This window comes from Magallana gigas, chromosome 2 (assembly GCF_963853765.1).
Source record: "Magallana gigas chromosome 2, xbMagGiga1.1, whole genome shotgun sequence".
NCBI classification, from domain to species: domain Eukaryota; kingdom Metazoa; phylum Mollusca; class Bivalvia; order Ostreida; family Ostreidae; genus Magallana; species Magallana gigas.
The window spans coordinates 33,639,087-33,660,926 of record NC_088854.1 but is presented as its reverse complement, the minus strand read 5'-3'; the positions used below and the strand labels follow the sequence as shown (position 1 = coordinate 33,660,926).

Here is a 21,840-nt window from a genome sequence, read left to right as displayed (position 1 = left end):
TATTAGAAGAAAAATGACATCCCTTGTGAATTTAAATACCTTACGCATGAAATTCGAACTACCTACTCTTTATATCCCCTCGCCCACGTCTTTCAGGTGTGGAATTTAATAGGTGGCCCTGTTGAATGAAGGTATAGGTCAACGACAGCCCGTCTCAAACATTCTGAACATTCACACGGCTTACAGTATTTTCGATGCGTGGCATTGTTTGGAAATTAATCCATACCAAGCATTTAAAAATTAAATTTTGCAGGAGATCGCGACTCCTATAACAAGATCAACTCAATTTACTTTCATGAACTGGTAGTACTAGCTCTACTTGACATATTTCATGAAAGTTGTAGGTTTGTTTGTTTCCCTTTGCTGCACGAGTTCTTTTTCTTTTCTTTTTTTGTCCCTAGTTTGCTGCAGGAATGTAGTTTTACGTGAAAATTCGGGTTAGCATGTTGTAGAACCTTTGATTTCTTGAAGGACTACAGTTCATCAGCTAGTTCTTAGCAAGCAAGCAATTTGTAAATATTCACGATGTTAAAGGGAGATTGCACAGACAACGTGTTTACAATGAGCTTGCTCAGCAACTTTTGATCTGGGCAACGGGTGTGATCGCAGGTTTCACGCAGTATAATAGAAAAGGGATAAACCGACTGGTGTCACCTTTATCAATACTCAGTAATCACCCCACAGACTATTTATTGAACAGACACCCTTCTGTTGCGAGGAGGGAACTAAAGTCTATTAGTGGCATACCCCTCTTAATCTTGTGACGTCATATGGCACATCGCCAAATATGGGCGTCATTAAATAAGGCTTCAGATCCTACTTTTATACAGAAGACTTTAGATATCAAGATGCCTTGATAAAGCACAATACTTTTATAACCAACATCATTATAAACACTGCAATGTAATCAAAGAAAACACAAAAACACACAATCTTTGTAAATATATATATATTATGTTTGTGGTTATGTACAACATTTGTATACATTACACAGAGGTACAAAAAACTGTTCTTTTTTCTTAAATCATGTATATGAATAAACTATTAAAGAGGAATACAATCTAGTCAATCCGTCACATTTAGTAAAAAAAAATCTGGATGATGATCAGTCCTTTCTGAATAACTAAGACTTGCCAAATCCACCCTCCCAGCTAAGTACAAATGTACCGACTTCTTAATTTGCATATATTAGGTAAACAAATGATCACATGCAAGAAAATAGAAAAAAAGGTATAATTATTGTATAATCTTCTAAAAAAAATGTTTATGAACATCTTACTTGATACATAACTTTGGACCCTTAAAAGTACCAAAAGTCATAAATAGGTTGATAATTAAAAGTAAGTATCAGAATAAGGATATTAAAATAATGAGAATCTTTGTTCATTGACATCCATATTGCACTTAATTAACCACAAACTGAACTGCAACATGAAAAGTAATTTTAAAAATATCATTTTAATCATGTCCTTTTGAATCATCAATTAATATATCTGAATTTCCTTGATGTGACGAAATGGATCAAAATTTTTGAAGAAAAAAAAGATTCGATTTCAATAGCACTATCCTCAACAGAAAAAAAAGAGAAAATCTTAACAAAACCAGATATAATCACAGTTTAAACGTTTTGCATGACCAATTGCACAACACCCACTAAAGCCTGAAACTGCATGTTTTCGAGTCATGATGCAACAAAACAAGACAAAGGATTCAGCGTCTAACTCTAACTTCTGATCAGGTGAGCTACATAGCTAGGCAAGCATTTTCATGTTTTAATATGAATAAAGTGTAACATCTGGAGAACATGAAAAAGAAAAATTGTCAAGTTTCAAAGTTTGTTTCATTATCAAAACAGATATTCAAAAAAAATTTTTTTTTATCTTCATGAGGAAAATCGCTGGCACCACAAACAAAATTGTTCTTATTAGAAAAGACAAAAGTTGAGTGAAAAAATGGTACCAATATTTTTCATTAGTTTTCTGATATACCAAAGATTAGGGCAGAAACCTTGACATATTGGATATCAATCTTCAAAGTCAGTACTGAAAAGTCACTTCCAATGGCGAAAAACTTCCATTTCTTCGGCAAAATGAAATCATTGGAAATAACAATTCTTCTGACCGAAATTAAGCATGTACTTTATTTGTTTTCAGGACTTATGGTACTGGTATTGTTTTCCTTCTTAATATTACAGTTGGAAAATTTTCAAAATTGAAATAACAACTAGCAACTTGCCAATATAAAGCAGCAAATTTGGTCATGGGGGAAAAATGTCACAGGGCTTGCAGAAAAAATTTGCTCAACAAGTAATAAAAATTCAGATCTTGATGCAATGGAGATTCATCTCTCTCTCTCTCTCTCTCTCTCTCTCTCTCTCAGCTGAAAACTGTGTTAAACATTTGGTGCTTGGATTGGAGGAGTGTACACACAGTACTGTACTTTGTACACTTTAATTAATCACCTACGTGTACATTAGTATAAAAGAATTTCAAAACTAAACAGCAAACAGAATGGTGGTTCAATCTGGCAAAAAAAAATAAATATTGAAATTGAGGGAACAAAAATTCAGAAAGATTAGAAACTTAACAGTTATGTGTAGCATGCCACTAAGAACTCCAATGTTAAAGACTTGATTGAAAACTAAGCTTTGTTAACCAAACCATTGCAGAAATGGTAAGTCTTGGCTTGATCTGCATGAATTTTTTGCACAGACATCATGTAACCTGGACATGACAAAGGTATCACCAACATTTAAGGCAAGGTGTGTGTATAATATACATCAAATATATACCGTGGAAAAAATATCACAGAAAAAAATGCCAGCTTAACAACAGGCAAAAAAACAACAAATTTAACATGATTGGTTGACATAATGATTGGTATGCTCCCCAGTCTACACAAGACTTTCTCCATGCATGGTTTTTTTGATACCCAATTTATACGAAATGAAGTCCAAAATCATAGGAGCAAAGACATACATTTAGTGACAGAAGAAAAAAACACACAGAACTGATTCAGAAGCTTTCTGAGATATACAACGAAGGCATATGAGGAGAAAAATTCATACGTGAAATTCACACACATGAAACTAGGAATACATGAATACAAAATATTAGACTAGGTCTAAAAAAAAAATCAGCGAGACTTTCAATAAAAAATAATAATTTGCAATATCCTTCAATATATATGATTTACCCCCGTCAGTGTAACACAGAAAAGCTATCAATATAGTTGTATACATTGGTATAGATGAAAACCATGTCTACAGTTTGAACAAAAATTCCACCACAATGATGTGAAAAAAAAACCAGGTTAATTTTTCTTCAGCAAATATGAAATGATACACAAATACATGAATAGCACAAGTTATGTTTAACACACTGGGCTACAAACATTTGCTAAGAGGGACAAAATGGGGGTTGGGGGGGGGGGTGGGGGAAAACCTGCTACCCACAGACAAAAATAGGAAAGGGACCAATCTTCTAAAATGTCCCACATCAAAAAGGTGGGGATGGGGGGGGGGGGGGGGGTTTGGGGTGGGGGTGAGGATAGATGTCCGATAGACATTACTGACCTTCAAATTGACAAAACAGAATATACAAGTACCACCGAGAGATGAACAAGAATGACGCCATGACAAGAATGAACTGCGTAGTCATAGTCACGACCAGGGGGACTCAAATTGGGACTTTTATGGAAGAAGACAGATGGACCAGGCAAATTCAAATGGTGATGCTACATATACCATACAATAAAAAGAAAAGGAAAAAAATCCAATTTTCTACATTGATGCAGACAAAGATCTTTGGGTCTAATACCCTAACAATTTTTCAAATTCCTATTTATTTTCGAGGCGATTCATCACATTTTTCATTTGCCTGGCCTTGCAAATTAATTTCTAAGGCATAAACACAAGCCCCTTTATTTGTTATCAATATGCTAAATGCTTCTTTTATATGATACTAAATTGAAAAATTTCCATACTGATTATAAAACTAACCCAGCCAGAATAAAATAAAATAGGTAGAATTATTTGCTGAAAATTACTCAAAACTTTCCTTAATTAAGAAAAAAAATAATTCCACAAAAATTCTTGAAAATAACTTACCTAGGTACTACTTGCATGGAGATAAATAGAAATTTAATACATTACTTAGAATCTAGAAATTTAAACAAAGAGCACTCGGAAAACCATATATATGTATAAATATATATCAACAAGCTTCAGATGAGAAATGATAAAATAAAAATTAACATCACCTATAATTTAGCACTTAAACATAAAGGTACCCTGAAAATAATTTGCAATATAGAGTCGCACACAAATAATAGAACAAGAAGGAAAATAAAAAAAACCAAAATACAGGTACGAAAAACAGAAAAGGATGTCCAACACATGAATGAGCAATGTTACACAAGACATCACAATATATAAATTGGAATCAGGTTTTTTTTGGTGTGAATTAATTTGTTAACTGCTAAAACCACTGTGGCTATAAGTCTGCTGTTTGGTGTCTTTTCATGTGAAGCGCAAGATGGTCAGAGCGGGAGAAACAGCGTTCGCACACTTTACACCGGAATGGCTTGGCTCCCGTGTGTTTGCGATAGTGCCTAGTCAGTTCGTCAGATCTAGCGAATCGCCACTCACATCCTTCCCATGAGCACTTGTATGGCTTCTCTCCTAGACAATAGACAAAACAAAAACATCAATATCGGTTGCGAGATTAATGCTTCGGGTTTGGTACGCAGTTCTGCAGTATCTTTCGTTAGGAGAATTGACTTAATCAGGGCCTAACTCGTAAAGCAACAAGCTTGATCAACCAATGATACAGTATAATCATAGCATTTAGTCATCAATTAGTTTAACAGCCCAGAGTAAAGTATTGACTGCAAAATTGGATTGACTTCTTGATATACTAGTATAAAAATCTGAAGCATAGCTGTATTATTTACAAATCTCTGAAACTGGTTGACACCTTTCGTAACTAAGTTGACTCAGATAAAGGACACTTCATTATATTTTCTTCATGAAATGAGTTTCAAATTGTTTTTTTTTCTTTAATAAATGTCAGTGAAATTATGATACTGCTTCTGTTTTGAGCTCTCTTTTTTCACTCTTTCAATTTTGAAGTAAATTGGTTTTTCTCATCAAGATGACATGAACAAGATGCATTTTTGATACATATCACCATTACCTTAGTCATCCTAATTGTCAGGGGGTTGAAATATCAAGAAATAACCTTGTTAAAGCCATATATATTGAGCTTTAATATACATTAATTTTACATGTAATTGATGTGTTTTATTGATTTATAAATGTCAACCTTACATTGTTTGCTTAAAAACTGCAGCCATGATTGTGAAGATGTACAAGGCTGTTCAAACTTTGCAGTACCTTGCACATGTTACTATAAACAACCACAGACCAAAGGCCTTTCGTATCAGCAAGTGAAATATGTTCATTAGACATCAATGCTTCTCAAATATTTGAAGACTGAATAAAATTTAGATGTCTGTTGAATTTTCATGAAATTTTGAAGTTACCTGTGTGCGTTCGAAGATGAGCTTTGAGATGAGAACTCTTTGTGTACACTTTTTTACAACCATTGTAGGGGCACTTGTGATTCCGTCTCCGCATGTCCGGACTCACATCCGTTCGGATTTTCTGTCCATTCATAGGCACTGGGGGTCGCTGCTGAATGGGCTGGGCGGTGTATGGGCGCATGCGCCCATTCTGAGAAGTGGACACATAAGAATAGGGCTGCCTTCGCATGAGATCGGCAGAGGGCACTCGGACAGCCACCGTCGTGGTACGGCCTGGCTGTGCTACCAGTCTTAGTGCAAATGGGTCATTTGATTTAGGCATGATGGGTGATAGTGGGGGATCGCTGTTGTTGCTATCCCATGAGACACCTGAGGACTGTGAATTAAAACTATTTAAACTAAGTGTATCACATGATGTCCTATCATTGAGGTCCAAGTATGCTAGCTGCTCTAGTCTTTCCTCGGCTTCCGTCTCGTTTTCTGTTTCATCTCCATCTTCTTCGTCATCTTCCTCCTCATCCTCGTAGAACTCATCGCAATGTTCAGGGATGATGCTGTCATCGAAGTCCTCAGGCTCCTCCTTGATGGCCTCTGGAGACAGTCTACCCATGGATCCCTGCCCGTTTTCCCAGCAGCGGTCCATGTCCACTGCCTCGGGATTCAATTTCTTGAATGATGTCAGCTTTGGCTCGCTCTTCAGGTACCTCTCCATTTCTAGACAATTCTGGAAATACAAAAGAGGCAAAAATCTTTTTTATTTTATATTTTATTTTATTTTTTACTTTACTTCATCATACGAGGAAAAGTGAGAAAAAAAGGGAGTTTATCATGCGAGTGTATACAAGAGCAAATAGAATTAAACCACCTTTTCATTAAGCAAACAGCGTTCAATTGCAATTTTAGGCTGGATGTTTTGTTAGGTTTTGACGCGGTTGTTTAGACAAACAGTTGTATCAAGTGCTTCTGATTTGATTTATACAGAGTACAAGGCTCGACCTCCATACTAAGACAGTGTAGTTGCTTCAACTTCTGTTGAATGTTTTTTCTGTCAGGAAGAGCACACACTGTATCAAGTGTAATTTTTCAGCCTTTATCTCAACATTGTGTCTATGAAAATCCATACAGCAAACACTCGTAAATCAAGAATTGACATGCAAATGTTGAGAGCAGTCAATAGGACGTCCAGACCCCCATGACAATTGGTATGTTCTGTGTATACCCTCCAGGCATGGTTGAGCAACATCCCACTAATCACCAAGATTTCTCATTCAAGGTCGAATCGAGTAACTGAAGTGTGCATGGGTAAACTATGTGACATTTATTGTGACATTGAGGAAGAATTCCTTTTTAAAAGTTCTTTCCCTTCATGATTTTTCCCCCATTTTCATTTAATAGCTTGAAGAGTAAACAACTCTCTCTCTCTCTCTCTCTCTCTCTCTCTCTCTCTCTCTCTCTCTCTCTCTCTCCTGTTTGTAACGTAAACTAGCTCACATTTTATGATGAACAAGCAGTTTTTGCCCTTTCCCTTTTCCTCCTTTTTATTGTAAACAAGACAGTCATTTTATGTTGAGGAAGCTTACAATACTTTTTACTGCCCCCTTCCTTTCCTTACAGTTAAAATTACCTGACAGAAATATAAACCTTTTCACAATGAAAAAAAAAAAAAGAATGTCAAAATGCCAATTTGAAAATCAAGAACTTGTGTATTTAAAAGAAACGAAACAAAAACTAATACCACCAGCTGTGAGGTATTTCTTCATTATCAAAACAATAACACCTCAAAAGACTAACTCCAGCCATACAGTATGTAATCTTTTTAACACTTGAACTGGGATCAGCACATTCCAGAAACTTGTACAAGAGGGGGCTCTCTTAGAACTCTTGTAGCAAGCTGCCAACTGGCACTGCCATCAGCTTTGCTTGAGTAGACATTAGATATTTATAGTAAAACAGTTCAGCCACGGTCGGCATTTCCCCCTCCGTCTTGTTCTCAGTATTTTCTTTCTAGGCCAGAAAATATATTATATGTCAAGGTATAACATGAGCTGGTTGGTATCTGACAGTGAATTATCTTTAACCCTCTCTTCTTCAGTTGTGTCATCCTACTGGTACTTTGTTATGGGGTTCATGTTTTTGTTTAGTGATGCTATGCAAGGAATGTCCTAGAAAAAAAAAACTAAACTATAGCGTCTAACGTAAAATCACAGAGCACAATTAAATCTGCCCGCTTCTGTTGCCTAATTACCCAGTTGCAATGCAATGTGCAATTATGATTCAGTCACCAAGTTCAAAAAGCATGCAACTGTGAGCAAGTGCCAACAGTATTATCAATGACAACATGAAAGAATTCCGCCGCTTCCAAGGGACTTGTTTTGCTCATTAATACACCAGCTTACAGTTACAGTTTTGTCTTGAGTGCATGATACAAGAGTTTGTGCACAAAAAAACTCTGGCTCTTACAGCTGTGTACCTAATTACAGAGGAAACTACAGAATTCCAAGTACTCGAGGACCAAAATTAAATTTTCAGTCTAGTGGCTTGAATTTTGACAACAGTTACTTTGTGGCTGCAAAATAGTCTTACCATGGGTCTGAATATAAATCGCAGAGCATTAATAAATCTATCCATAGAGTTAAAAAATCTTGATGATTTGCACCAAAAAAAACAACTTCTTATATGACCCCTTTCTAACATCTCCCAGATGACAATGATGCATTTTCCTATTCTACCGTACAACAAGTTTTTCATTCCCTGTTGATCCTTAACATTTTATTCGATTTCTGTTATAAACTATATAGCTGCACTAACTAATTCTCATTCTGCTATCTATCATCATAAAAGAAATATAAAAAAAGAGAGGGTAAATATTGCTGGTAGTAAAAGTTAATACTTTTTAATTTCCTGTGGCAACAGATAATGTAACCTCGCCATTTATCAAGAAATCAAACATCCCAAGCCCAGACTACTAATTGCTGCTGGAAATAAAAGGAAAACGACAGCTCTGAAATACTTCTGGTCTGACAGAACAAAAAATGAATCCCAAATCTGGAATCAATAAAGGTATTGAAATGTTTCCTCAGGTATTCAGGTAACTTAGGCGAGTTTCTCATAAACAAAATTGCTGAAATTTTTTTCTCAGGTGAGTCAGGGAACTGAATGATGGAAGATCCTCGCTAGATCTATGTAATTTACATTTACCTAATTTGCAAAAACCCTGTTTATGAAATCAGTCAACCTTTTAGAGATGGTAAAAAAATTGGTTTTATAATGGCCAATCCTTCAAATCTAAGTATCCACATACCATGTGCATCATAGTAGTTGAGCTGTTAGACATTAATTTTCTTTGAAAAAAGTTGTACGTAATCTTTATTTCTGGTACAATGTACCTTATCATCTTTCGGTCAATTATTACATGTTTTCAAAAGCTGCTGAATAATCTGACAAGTTTTCAATAAGTCAGTGAACAAACAGCATGGAGAGGATAGCCTGTATATATATATTCAATAGACAATGTACAATTCTATTCAGTTCTGCAAGATTGAAAACATCGTTTTTCAACTCTGCATGTGACGTTTTTTCTACAAAAACCTGGTTGGGATAAATATATATAATCGATAACTTTCTCTTCTCTTCAGAAAAAAAAGGGTTGGAATTGAGATAGTAATCTTTCTCAAGAGTTGTTTTTATTTTTTCAAACATGAATCACCCCAGCTGAAGCAGAATAATCTTAACCACAATAGCATTCCTTAAGATGTGAAGAGCGGGGACAGTCTTTGACAACAATGCTGTAATTGTTTATCTCTATATAATATCATCCCATCTTATCTGGTTATTAAAATTATATAACAGCTGTTTTCTCAAGCCTAGAGGCTCCATCTACAACAAAAGGAACATTCCCCACTAAAAGGAGCAGCCAGGCCGGCATCCCCGGCTAGAACTCCGGACTGATCTACTTTAATTGTTCCCCATTTTTCATGGGTAATGATTTTGTCACTGTTGCACAAGTAAACTTGACCTAGATTCACCTGTCAGAACCCCCTTTTCCCCTAATACAGGTGTTCACAAATACCTTTATTATCTTTGATTGGAATGAATAAAATTGATAAAATTATGGCAGTTGATTCCTTGCCTTGATAAACACGAATATTTGTCCAAATATTGTTGCAAATTATTAGAAAGGAGAAAGAAAACATTGATTAACTTGACATGTGTCCTGATTTTTCCTCAAATCCAATAGCTCGGCACATTTCAAGCTCGTCAATCACAGTGTGAGAAATTTAAAGCTCTTATGAATGAAAGAATTTTTGTATTAAATACCCTTTTGATAATCTTGTGAGAAGTGAGCCGTGCTACAAGAAGATTTGAAAATATGCGATAAAAAAGCAATTTACCGATTCACACATCTGACACGTTCGTCTCAGGTAGCGATAGTTTATGCAAACTTCAAATTTCTCTGTCCCTCTTAACAAGGCAATACATTATATAAATAAAACATGAACAATCTATTCAACTTTCAAAAACTTCTCACACACAAGGTGAACCTCATAATGGTGCTCATATCAGTATTCATAAAGTTTCATCAAAATTGCAATAGTTTAACAACATACAATCAAATGTTAGCTAGCCATCTGGCTGTCTTACAAACTCATAGTGCTCTGAAATATTCATGGATTTTTTCATGTTTTTCCCTCGTGTTTTCAATGGTGCAAATTCATAAATGTTATCATATGCATTTCTCATTCCCGAAATTTCCTAAATTTAAAACAGCATGACTTATTTTAATATATCTCTCACTCAATTCTGTCATGCAAAAGAAACACTTTAATAAGCTAACTTATATTACTGAGCACTTTAACTGGAGTAATGACGATGACACAATGAAAATATATTCCTGTTCTACCTACACAGTGTCATACATGCAATAAACATTTAAATGATGCTAATTCCTAATTATTGTTTTTTATTTCTTTTTTTTCAACTTCATTGCCAATTTATTTTTATCTATACACCTAAGTCATTCTGTTGTGTTTTTTATCCCTTGCTAAGCTCCAAGAATCTTGTTATGACTAATGGTAAAATTTCAGATGGAAAGATGCTAATGCTACAAAAAGGGAGGATATAAATTTGAAATGATAAGAGCTGCAAATTTTTTTGGCAAATTGGCCAGCAGTCTATGTCTCAAGGTCACTGGGCGCTCCCCCCACTACACACATGCAATCCACACAGCTGCGGTCAGTAATTACTGGTAAGCAAGCATGCTGACCTCAAGTCACCACCAAGTATATGGGAGATGGCTATCAATAAAAGCACTGCTACTTATAGGTGCCTAATTGAGGGCTACTTAATTTCAAATATAAACATGATAAACACTATTGAACAGCCAAGTTACTTCCAGGCGAGTGAAATCCGTTTCATTTTCACCCCTTCCATCAAACCTATCAAAACCTTTACTGGTCTTTGGGCTATCTAAAGGAATGTCTTCCATTCTTCTGTATTGAAAGTTGGCTTTCCGTATTGATACCTGATAAAAGGGTCAGCCCGCTCTCTCATTCTCATTACAATTTTAATGGATTCCTGGACTGATTTTGACAGCTCCGTTGCCAAGATGACATGATTAGTTAGGAACCTGACCGGGTGGGGTGAAAATTACCTGACGGTCGGCTGAATTGATCTAATCATTGGGTCATTTCACAGTTTTTGTATTTTTTCTCATAATATCAGATCTTGCTCTCTTTCCAACCATGAAGCTTTCATTGTTCCAAAGAAAAATAAATACACCCAGAGAAAACATAGACCTATCTCACTACAGTAATTCAATTCTTCAGGTATTTGAAAATCCACAGGATGACTGGAAAAATTGGTCATCTATCATCTAAGTCTTTATTTTTCTTTCAAATTGGGCATGATGGTTCTTTTCATGATTGCACAGTCACAAAAACACATTAAACACAATGGAAAAAAAATAATAATACACCTCAAGCCTTAGCAATTACCGGTAATAACACCACAGGAATTGCATGTTTTGAATGCATGTTGCATAATATAATGCTTTCAGATGATGGCCAATGATCAACCACAATTTTTTTTTAAAATGTTTATTATCTTCAATATCTTGCAATATTCAAGGTGTGTATATATGGCAAGACAGTGGGGTTTTTTTCTGCACCTTTCCAGAACTCAAACTGTGAACAAACACCAACAATAAATCGTGTCTACCTGAGCCACTCCAATACCCTAGCTGTCAAAGGAATGTGCATTCTACTCTTTTATGCAAAAACTCTTTACAAACCTGGATTAAAGCTACTTGTCTCACTCGAGTTCATCATGAGTTCCATTGAAAGGCTCTTTTCTTTTCACTTCTGATTGACATAACTTCATAAAATCTACTGCTTAAAGCTTTCTAAACCTTTAAAAGGCCTTAAGAAATGTAGGAATTCAAATTGCAATTTGCAAATAAGATGGAAAATTTCCTCTTTTATGTTTACAATAACCGACCATAAACCCTTTATTCTCTATACAATTTTCAAAAAATACCAACTGGGTTTTGGACCGGAGAGAGAAAAAATATTTTTTTTAAAACCAAATTTAGTCTTTTTCCTTGGCATAAATCATTTATTATCTTTCTCATATTCTTTAATATATGTGTTATCTATATGAATTATCATCTGTATTTATCATTACTAGTTGCTGTTTATTAAGACTTAATTACAGTAAACTGGTGGTAGTGAGGAGTTCATCAGAGCTAGATTTGCGTATTATCACAGCTGAATGTCAATAATAGCTCATTCTGTGCAATAAGACAGTGGTATCCTATTTCAACACTAATGAACATGTTCTGTTTGAATATTTCCGGCAAATGGGTACCTTTATACCATATGTATTCAGTCTACCCCGGAGAGGACAAAGGTTGTGAAAGAGTTGACAATGTCATCATTGTCAATTATGTCGGATCTGGTGTCCACGGTCTTGTCAACAGCCTATTATGTTTCTCACAGGAACGTTATCTGCGGCCGATTACTTACAGTGTCTTTCAATGGGCAGACCCCACTCCTTCTTGTCACACAAAACATAGACCTACAAACCCACAAACGATTAAATTTCTGAGCCACTTTTGAGTCTTTGGAGTCTTTTGGCAATCATTTAAAAAAGCTTGCTCCTCGCAGAATTAGCAGGAAAATATCAAAGAGAAGATTATTATAGGGACTTCTGTTGTAAATATTGCACAGGACTCTTCTGTTGAACATGCAACCCTCTTGCCTTAGGTGACTGACTACGAATCTGGTGACAGCTGGTCATGAATATTGTCCTCAGCTGACCTACAACTCATCGCAATAGATGTTTCCTGGTCTCCGCATTGACAAATCCACTCAGAGTCAACTAATAAAGCAGACGCAACTTTCCACACACATAAATAATGTGAATTTTTGTGCATGTGAGTTTTCAAACCAGAATGCATGATTTATTGAGCTCATTAGCACTTGTATGCTTTATATACATTGAGCACAAAGCATAGAAATTTTAGGGAAAACCAGCAGGATGAAAGAGCTATTAAAAATCCCCAAACCACTATGATTGATGATAATAGAGAAAATGCACTCTAATGATTTCTATGCTGATCATTTGGCTGTGTGTCCAAATTACTGCTGCATTAGTTAATGAAACAAAATGGTTCAACCATCAAGGCATGCGAGTGTCACCACCGAAAACCACAGATAAACCAAAACAGTTGCCAAAAATTCCAAAGCCTCACCGGTAAGATACCGAGGCAAGCACTTAATCTGCCTCGAAATTTAATTTGCATGTAAATAATTTTATTTACCCAGGTCCATAAAGACGACGTAAAACAGATTAGACAGCGGACATATAAATCAATCACAATTCAATCTACCCTAGTAATAAAACCACACTGGCCCCCAACTTAGCACCAGGCACTCTAGAATAATTCCCAGGTTGACCTTCCACAGAAATCATGCCACTGCCACTGGCCATTATGCAAACTGCCTTCCCCTACTGTCTATAATACAACAGCACTGCATGCCTTCTTGTTCACATAAGTCAGATATCTTAAATTTTTGACCTAAATAATATAGACCATCTATTCTCCCAGCCAGCTTGTATTAGACTAACACACTTCCTTACCCTACTGCTTTTAATATTTGATGTTAAGAAGCATAAAGCAAGCTGATCCGAGTTCTAATAGACACGATACTAATCTATAGCACATAGCTATTTCATATTTCTCCCAGCATCCAATCCCTCTGGGGGAGGGGGGAGTGGAAGGGAGGCTGGGGTTATATGAAGGATATCCCCAACACAGCCTTTGTATCTTTCACTAGACAACTACAATATTTAGCAGCATCTGCTTTTTTCATATTTTAAGTGCTTTGATCTCGCAGTGCAAAGAGTATAGTCATCCTCACTCATATAATCTTAAATCTACATTTACTGGTATTACATCCTACCCCATTCAGGAGCAATGAAATCATGCCAGATCTGAGTTACTACAACACAGGATCTCTCATCTACAGCAGAACAGGTTCATATCTCGAGGGGTTACAGATCTAAGGGGGTGGAGGGGGGTGTCAATGCAGCCTTTCTCTTTTGTATTGGAGATTGAACAAGGATGTGTAAGTGTGCACAACAGGATATAATTGATACCAACGCATGCACTCACTGTAACAATCCTTGTGACGCTCACACTCATCCTTTTGTTAATTCCTAGTGGACATCCTCATTCAGGACTTGGTCTTTAATTCACTACCTGATTTGGGGGGTCAGCTTCCTTATAGTAGGGTGATAACATAATATACCAAATCCTCATCTACTACAGGAAAAGAGGTTTTAGAAGTAGGGAGAGGGGGCTGTTTGCAAGACAATAACATAATTTTCTACATGTATATATCTACATTTTGTATGAAATATGCACAATCTTTTGCACCATCTGATCGTCTTTGATAAAACAGGAAAACCATATAGGAAATTGTAAGAAACATTTGTTCAGATGACAAAATGTGCCATATTGTTTTCATGTATTAACAACTCAACAGGAAGATAAAAAAAATAATTGTGCAATATTAGATAGAGAATAAATAGACCATTCAATCTAAATGCATCTACAACCAGGACTTTCTGCTATTTATTTCTTTTCTAAAAAGCATTACATGTGTTACATAAATTCACCCTAAACCTGATATTTCTTTAAGCCGATTTAGACTCTCGCTTTACTATTAAAGAAGTCATAAAGTCTTCCTATACAAAAACTTCAATCGATAAGTTTTATGCTTATTTAAACGAAGCAAAATATTATCTCTGGAAGAAAAAAAGAGAAATTTATCTCCGTCTTTTATAGATCTTTCAGAAGGGTCCAGATTGTATCTACATGGAGCCTTGTCTACAGAGGGCACTCAGGTATACAGACCTCTATAGAAGGTGAATGAGACATTTCAAAGTAAGAGTCTCGCTTCACCTGTGGGAAAGCCGTCAAATAAAACGAGCCGATAAATAAAACATCTTAAGGTGAGAGACTCTGCCAAGTCAAGCAATTTTGTGGTCCTTCTAAGCTTTAAATTCTACTAATGAAACTGCAAAACAAAATTTAAATAAAGGAAAAAAAAAAAACAACCCACAAGGCCAAGGTACTTAGACATTCCTCACTGAAGAAGAGAAGAAACAAAATCATTTTCATTTAATATGCAAATGCGCACCAATTTGCATTGCTAATTCTTAGAACACTGAATCAATCATAATGTGGCATAACTTTGTGTGATTCTTTCTCTTCTTCTTTTTTTTTTTTTAACAGAAAATACCATTTCAGTGAATCATAGCTGTACTTTTTAATTAATTAAATGAAGGTATGCTATTAATTAGGCTGAGTTAATCAGGACATATTTTCCCGCCTATGCTCCTATAGGCCAATGTCAAAAAGAACTTGCAGAGCTTTTTCACCTTGCTGCAAGCAGGTGTCTACATTTCTGGCAACTTGCGATAACCTTTCTTGGCAATAAACTTTCAGCGCCTTTTTTGGACACTTCAGATTTAGCCATTCACCCACTTGATAAACATACTTATGATCTAGAACTTTAGAAAAAGTTATATAACTATTGGCCCCCGCTGATAAATAAGAGATTATCTGTCAAATATTCGACTCCACCCCAGATTTTGAACAAATGATTGACCACTCTAAAAGGGTCATTTACAGTATTAAGTGGACCCTTCCTTACGGCACAAGTGAAAAATACAACCTTTATTACCAGTTAAGTCCATATTCAAACCAAAAAAAAAATCCTCCAAAATGCCTTCATTTGCCATTTAAACTCTACGGAACTCCTTGCAACTTCTTACAGTAATCCTTCTTAAGGTTTCAGAAATGATAGGGTATCAATACTATGAATGTAGAAAAAAAAAAAAGGTACAATGTACATGTGTGTCACTACAGATATCAAAATAAAGAGTTCTAGCTGTCAAAGGAATGTTTGACCTTTTGGAATAAAAACAAAATTTTGACCTCCAAAGAAGAAATCCAACCATGCTCCTCTGAATTATGTGAAATCCACCCATGCAGATATGGACAGTAAGGCTTCATGCATGTAGCCAAAATCTGAGCAACTATACCCAATAGCAAAGCCTGTATTCGAGCTGCAAAATGCATGAGAGCAATAGTTTAGCATTCTACCCCCCCTGCACCCTTAGTTTTGATCAATTAATCTGAGTTTTCTCCTGTTTTATGCTTTATATGCCCAGGTCTTCACTACCAATCCTTCAATGCTCACTATATTGAGACATATGTATGTTCCACTTATGTTTCACCAATGAAAATTTGAAATTGTTCATGTTATTACAATCTTCTTATTTGGCGTGTCCATTTTCATTAGAGGGGAAAAAACGCTTAAAGCTTCAACAGGGATCTACTTCTTTCTTGTTTTGGTTTTTTAAGAACTTCCTTCTCTTGCCGACTTATTTGATAAAAACATGCCAGAAGTAATTACACTCAATGAATATATCTTCCTTGATGAAAAAATAAAAATAAAGTGCATATACTTACGATATTTGTTCTTTTGAACCTAATTGACTTGGTTGTGTGCATGAACACCATAACTATTTTTTCATATACTGGCCATATAGTCCTCTTACTTAGCTAGCTATATATCACCCTTAATAGATTACTTTTGTCTGTTTAATGAAAAATCCTTGACAGAAAATGGTACCTATGCAGGTAAAATTGTAGACATAATATAAAATACACTACCCCAGCCAGTTGCATGATTTTTTGTGTGTGTGTTCTACCATTCCAGGCTTTGCAATGCAAAAGATAACAGAAGGCTTAGCATATTAAATGGTTTTAACAGATCAATACAACTTTCTCCATCTCAATGGTTATAGCCAACTAAGAATGGGTGCAAGCAGACTTTAATGGAATACTGGAGGGTTCTTCTAGTGAACCTTTCAATATGAAGAAAAGTACATAGGTATTGTGACGTAAAATCAGAAAATAAAGAATCCGAGATTCGGAACAATCAAGAAATTCATAACAACCAGCAAGAAGCCGAAACTCTCAGGTGAATTTACTGCAGTATTTGCTGAGATGAAGCTATAAATCAATAGTAAAAATTCCCCCACAGACAGGGCTAAGGGTACAGTCTTTAACCTTTAGTACCGAGTTACAAAGTACTTATGTTTAGAAATTGAAAAAAATACCAGAGAGAAATATCATTCCTCTTATCAAAACGGAAACTGATCTACATGATAAAAACTTGATAATTGTACGTATCTCTTCCTTGTTAGAGTGTGACAAACACAGATGAAGGGCTTTTACAAATGCATCAGATAAACATTGCCCTTGTCGGAAGAAATTCACTGGAATGGGGTACCCCTGTCCGAGTAGAGCACAGGTATATGGAGAGACTCTCCTGTATTTCTTTAACAAAACAAGAATGTCACCCCTAAATTCATGAATAGAATCAGTGTTTTAAAGTAGCATCGTAAAAGAAAAAAAGAGTGCAGTCTGCCTATTCACGCAACAATTTCAAGTATCTGGGCCGCTTACTATTGCGTACATATCATATCGTGTTAAGACTGCGAACATTATATCGAGTTCCCTCCTGTGCGAAGAATGCCTTTTCTTCGAGACATTGCCAACTTTTAATGCCAGAACTGAAAGATTTCAATAGCTTAATATGAATATATGAAAGGCTTGCTAGTGTTTGACTATCAGCATTTAAAAATATGTTGACCTCTTTCATTCATGCTCAAAAATTCCCAGGCACTACATCAATAGAAAAATGTCGTCTGGGAGAATAATAACATCCATGTCTCATGCATTATCTATGTAACTTAACTCGGCATCTTTAGGCTCCCTTATTGCATCTCTTCCCTGGGAATGGATCCGGTTTTTATTCAGACTTGAAAAAAAAACTTGCAATTTGAAAGATGTGTTCTGGGGTCTACATGATATTTGAGGAAGAGACAAAATCACTACAATAAAAACTTCAAATTCCCCCATAAATGCCCGGTACTGTTAGATCAGTGGTGTACATATACCGGTACTTCAATTATTTGACAATTCGTCTTTGGTGAAATGGAAACTGCTAGATGAGGATTGTTCAATGAAATATGAAAAGGCTTATAATTGCCTTATTGGATATATGAACTTTATTGATCATGGTCTTGTTCTATAGCTGCTGAGTTGGGGAATTTCAGTTAGTCTCTCCATGAATACTAGTAGACTATTACCATAGTAACTTGGAATCGAATGGAAAAATGTGTTATTTGCATAAGTGAAAAAACATGCGAGACGAATAGAGAAAATCAAAGACAGACAGAGAAAGAGAGAAAAGGAAGAAATTTGAAAAAAAAAATAATATAAGATGGCAAAAATAATCAGCAGATATAACAAATTTCAGTTCAAGCCATGTAGGTGTACACTTTTCTAAAAATTACGTAACACAGATCTTTCAAAATGTTGACTAAAAACAAAGTGTAATCCAATCTGGTTGATGCATTCAATGGTTCAGTGCAATAGATGAGTGAAAATGCAGGCATTTTGCCCATCTGTTTGTTGTCTAAATCCCATTGTAGTATTTTATTCATATTTGCTCTGTGTGAAACACTTCATCCGCAGTCCTCAAAAAATTGTTTGTTTCTTCCTCTTGCTTTTAACAACGCATACATGTACATGTATATGTAATACAGTGCATGCATGAATTAGTCTATACAGCAGATTTTTAAATCTTTTTGTGATATACATCTCCACAGTATTAAATCAAGCAATAAAATCATCTGTTATGTGTCATCAACCAGAGATTGTATTACACCATGTGGCTGTTCATCAACTGTACATCAATATCAGAATGGGCATATACAATTATACACACTTTTATATACATAATTTAATATGTACCTTCCCTTGAAAGAATTGAAAACTAAACTTATTCATGGACTATTTATGTACAGTAAATTTCCTGTATACATGATAAGTATTGAGAAGTACTGATGCAAACACAATGTACATTATCAATAGTGGGTTTTTTTATAGACTTTACTAGCTTTTTCAGGTGAAAACTAAAAATTCCATTCCATCGTCAAAAGGTTGCATTAAGGGGGTAAAGAGTTAAAATATGCAGATGTATGCATATGCATCTGATGACTGGAATATTAATTTCCTTGTCATCCTGTACTTCTTCTGAATTTGATGAGCACCTGGACATTACATAACGGGGCAAAGAATTTCCTCTTTTTATTAAAGATAACTGTGATATTTTTCTCACGTGTCTGCACCAGGCAAAGCTAACAGAAGAAACCCAGGAGATGATACAATACTTGATTTGTGTGACCTTTTCATACACACATACATAAATGTATTTTTCCCATGTGTTACAGGAAAAATTGATCATGGGGGCTGGAAAAATCATGATATATCAATAATAACGCATTGTTCATTGACAGAGCACATCCAATGCTGTGGCCATAGGGCAAACGTCACAAAAAAATTAATACCAAATCGCACACCTTTCTCTATCTCTCTCACACACAATCCCAGATCTAACAATAAAGTTGTTAAAACATGCTGTCGACTGTTCTGATATATATTAAAACATGACCAGAATATTTGGATATTTGATAGGCAGTGGTACATTTCATGAATAAACCATTGCACTATTTAAACAGAAACTGGATACCACTGAAAACATCATGTATAATTACTTGCGCATTATTCTGTGCAAATTCGTTTCTTATGTTGTCTCCTTTTAAATATCCCAATCTTTAAACACAAAGACATGACAATCACTAGAATATCTGAAATGTTTGCATTCAAATTGGCTTTGTACAAATATTGGTCTTTGCCTCGACTAGGGTCACTTTTAAATTTCATTTTTTCCCATTACCTTCATGTACCTCGATATTTACTTTCCTTTAACATTTCAATGAAATATAAGCTATACAAGGAAGAAAAGTATTAAAATTGCATTTGTATTTTATTATTTTTTTTTGGCCTGACTCTTCTACACTTATTCAGCTAGCCCCCGGAGACTAGCTGACACATTTCAAGAAACTTGCTGTGCCCGACATTCGATTTTGACAGCTGATAATTGACGTCCTCCATGTGAATGGGAAAAAATTTGCCAGAGTAGTATACATGTACTATCAAGCACAGCAAAAATGACTCATAAAGAGTGAATGTCTCATGTCTGCACCAATATCATCATATTTAATATTCACAGCTGCAGGCAGACTATCAAAAATGACCTAACAGTTTCCTGAAAAGCAGTCTGATAATGCCAGACTGTGATCAATGCGCTATTTATGAATTTATGCACATGGCATAGAAACCTTGGGTCAGATACATCACACACACTTCTATTTCTTCCACACATGCCCCCTTTTTTTTTACCATGTGTATCCTGTTGGCATTTATACAATCTGTTCATGGAATAGCTATACTTTAGTGAATGTTGGGAATGGTTTTTAAAACAGGTCATAGTTTTGTATATGTAGGTCAGCAACTCAATCAGTGATAATGCACTGCTTGATATATTATTGATAAAACTTTATCACATTATAGAGGAAATAGCCAGTTACACATCTTGATTAAAGAAACGGCTTATACATGTATGAGTCTGCCTCTTGTGGTGATTCATATACTGATGGAGTAAGTGTAGCATTCAAATCAGCTTTGTAATGCAACATTTAATTTCCGCATTGTGTCGATAAAAAATTCCAATTTTAATGATAATACTTTTTAGATCTTGTATACGACAATTTATAATTGCCTTAATGCAATAATCATAGTGTTTGAGTGCCAGTGACGATTGAATTTCCTCTGTTCAATCGGTTTCACGTCCGATTACAAATGTCAAACTATGGTGCAGAGGCTCACGAGGGGGTTGGCGTCTCTCGTGTATACTGCGAGTGAATTATAACGATTGAGATTGAATATAGCTTTGCGAGAAAAAACCATCACTGATTAGAATGCAGTAGTTTGTACACATACCTGTTGCCATCTGTCCTCAAGAGATGGTTGAGCAGAAAAATAGCCTGTATCGTGAACAACTTGTAATTCACGGAAAATATTCCCGCTCGGTAGCACGTCCATTGCGGACTGAATGGGAATTTCTTTTAGTCGGCGTCTGCAATCAAGGAATCTTCTCACACCTGGTCAAAACATGCACTCAAGTCAAAACATCAGTTTAAGTAGATGTGACTAGTTAAACATGTGTGAATCATGTTTTGGCCCCTTTAAATCTCGTTCACCTCAGACAAGATCTCGTACACGCTTGAATGTGTTTGTTGTAAAGAAGGAATTTTTCATTATCCAATCGTATTTCAGTTTACATGGAAAAGGAATGTCCAACTGAAATATTGTCCAATGAAATCCTAGTTGAGCGGAGTAAACTAAACTTCAATTGGTTAGAGATATTCCATTTAAGGAAAATATTTGTATGCAAATCTTGGCTATATTTGGAAGCTATAAGAAGGCCTCGGTCGTCTGCTATGGAGTCAGTTTGTGTATTGAGCGTTGAGTCAGAAGGTAGCAGGAGGTGTAATATCAACAACCAAGAAATAAATAAATGGGTATTACGACATATTCCTAGTGTTTTTCTACCCGCAAAAAAGTAGTGGGTGACTCAGAAAATCACATGCTTTTTATTTATTTTGACATTCATGATATATCACGAACAGTTTATAAAAATAAATACACAATCATGCTTATCAACTTCAAATACCCCCTCTTAGTTTAGAAACAGCTAATTGGAAGAATGTTATGAAGCCATGAATTAAATTTAAACGAATACTATAACC

General features: G+C 35.5%; 1 protein-coding gene across 1 annotated transcript; it reads right to left on the bottom strand.

Annotated features, from left to right (window-relative positions):
* Window positions 1-932: 932 nt before the first annotated feature.
* Window positions 933-21,323, bottom strand: LOC105345254 (Krueppel-like factor 6). The gene is made up of 3 exons (XM_011453356.4): window positions 21,032-21,323; window positions 5,545-6,268; window positions 933-4,681 (listed from the first exon to the last, which is right to left on the bottom strand). Exons 1-3 carry the CDS (start codon window positions 21,131-21,133, stop codon window positions 4,494-4,496), a joined length of 1,014 nt encoding a protein of 337 aa, XP_011451658.1. The 5' UTR covers window positions 21,134-21,323; the 3' UTR covers window positions 933-4,493.
* Window positions 21,324-21,840: the final 517 nt, after the last annotated feature.

What these genes read in the sequence shown, in the direction of transcription:
- LOC105345254 (XM_011453356.4), bottom strand. Translation starts at nt 21,133, where the DNA reads ATGGACGTGCTACCGAGCGGGAATATTTTCCGTGAATTACAAGTTGTT. An exon ending in TTGAGGACAGATGGCAACAG is followed by an intron (nt 6,269 to 21,031) that starts GTATGTGTACAA and finishes TTGTATTTCCAG; the next exon opens with AATTGTCTAGAAATGGAGAG. An exon ending in TCATCTTCGAACGCACACAG is followed by an intron (nt 4,682 to 5,544) that starts GTAACTTCAAAA and finishes TCTATTGTCTAG; the next exon opens with GAGAGAAGCCATACAAGTGC.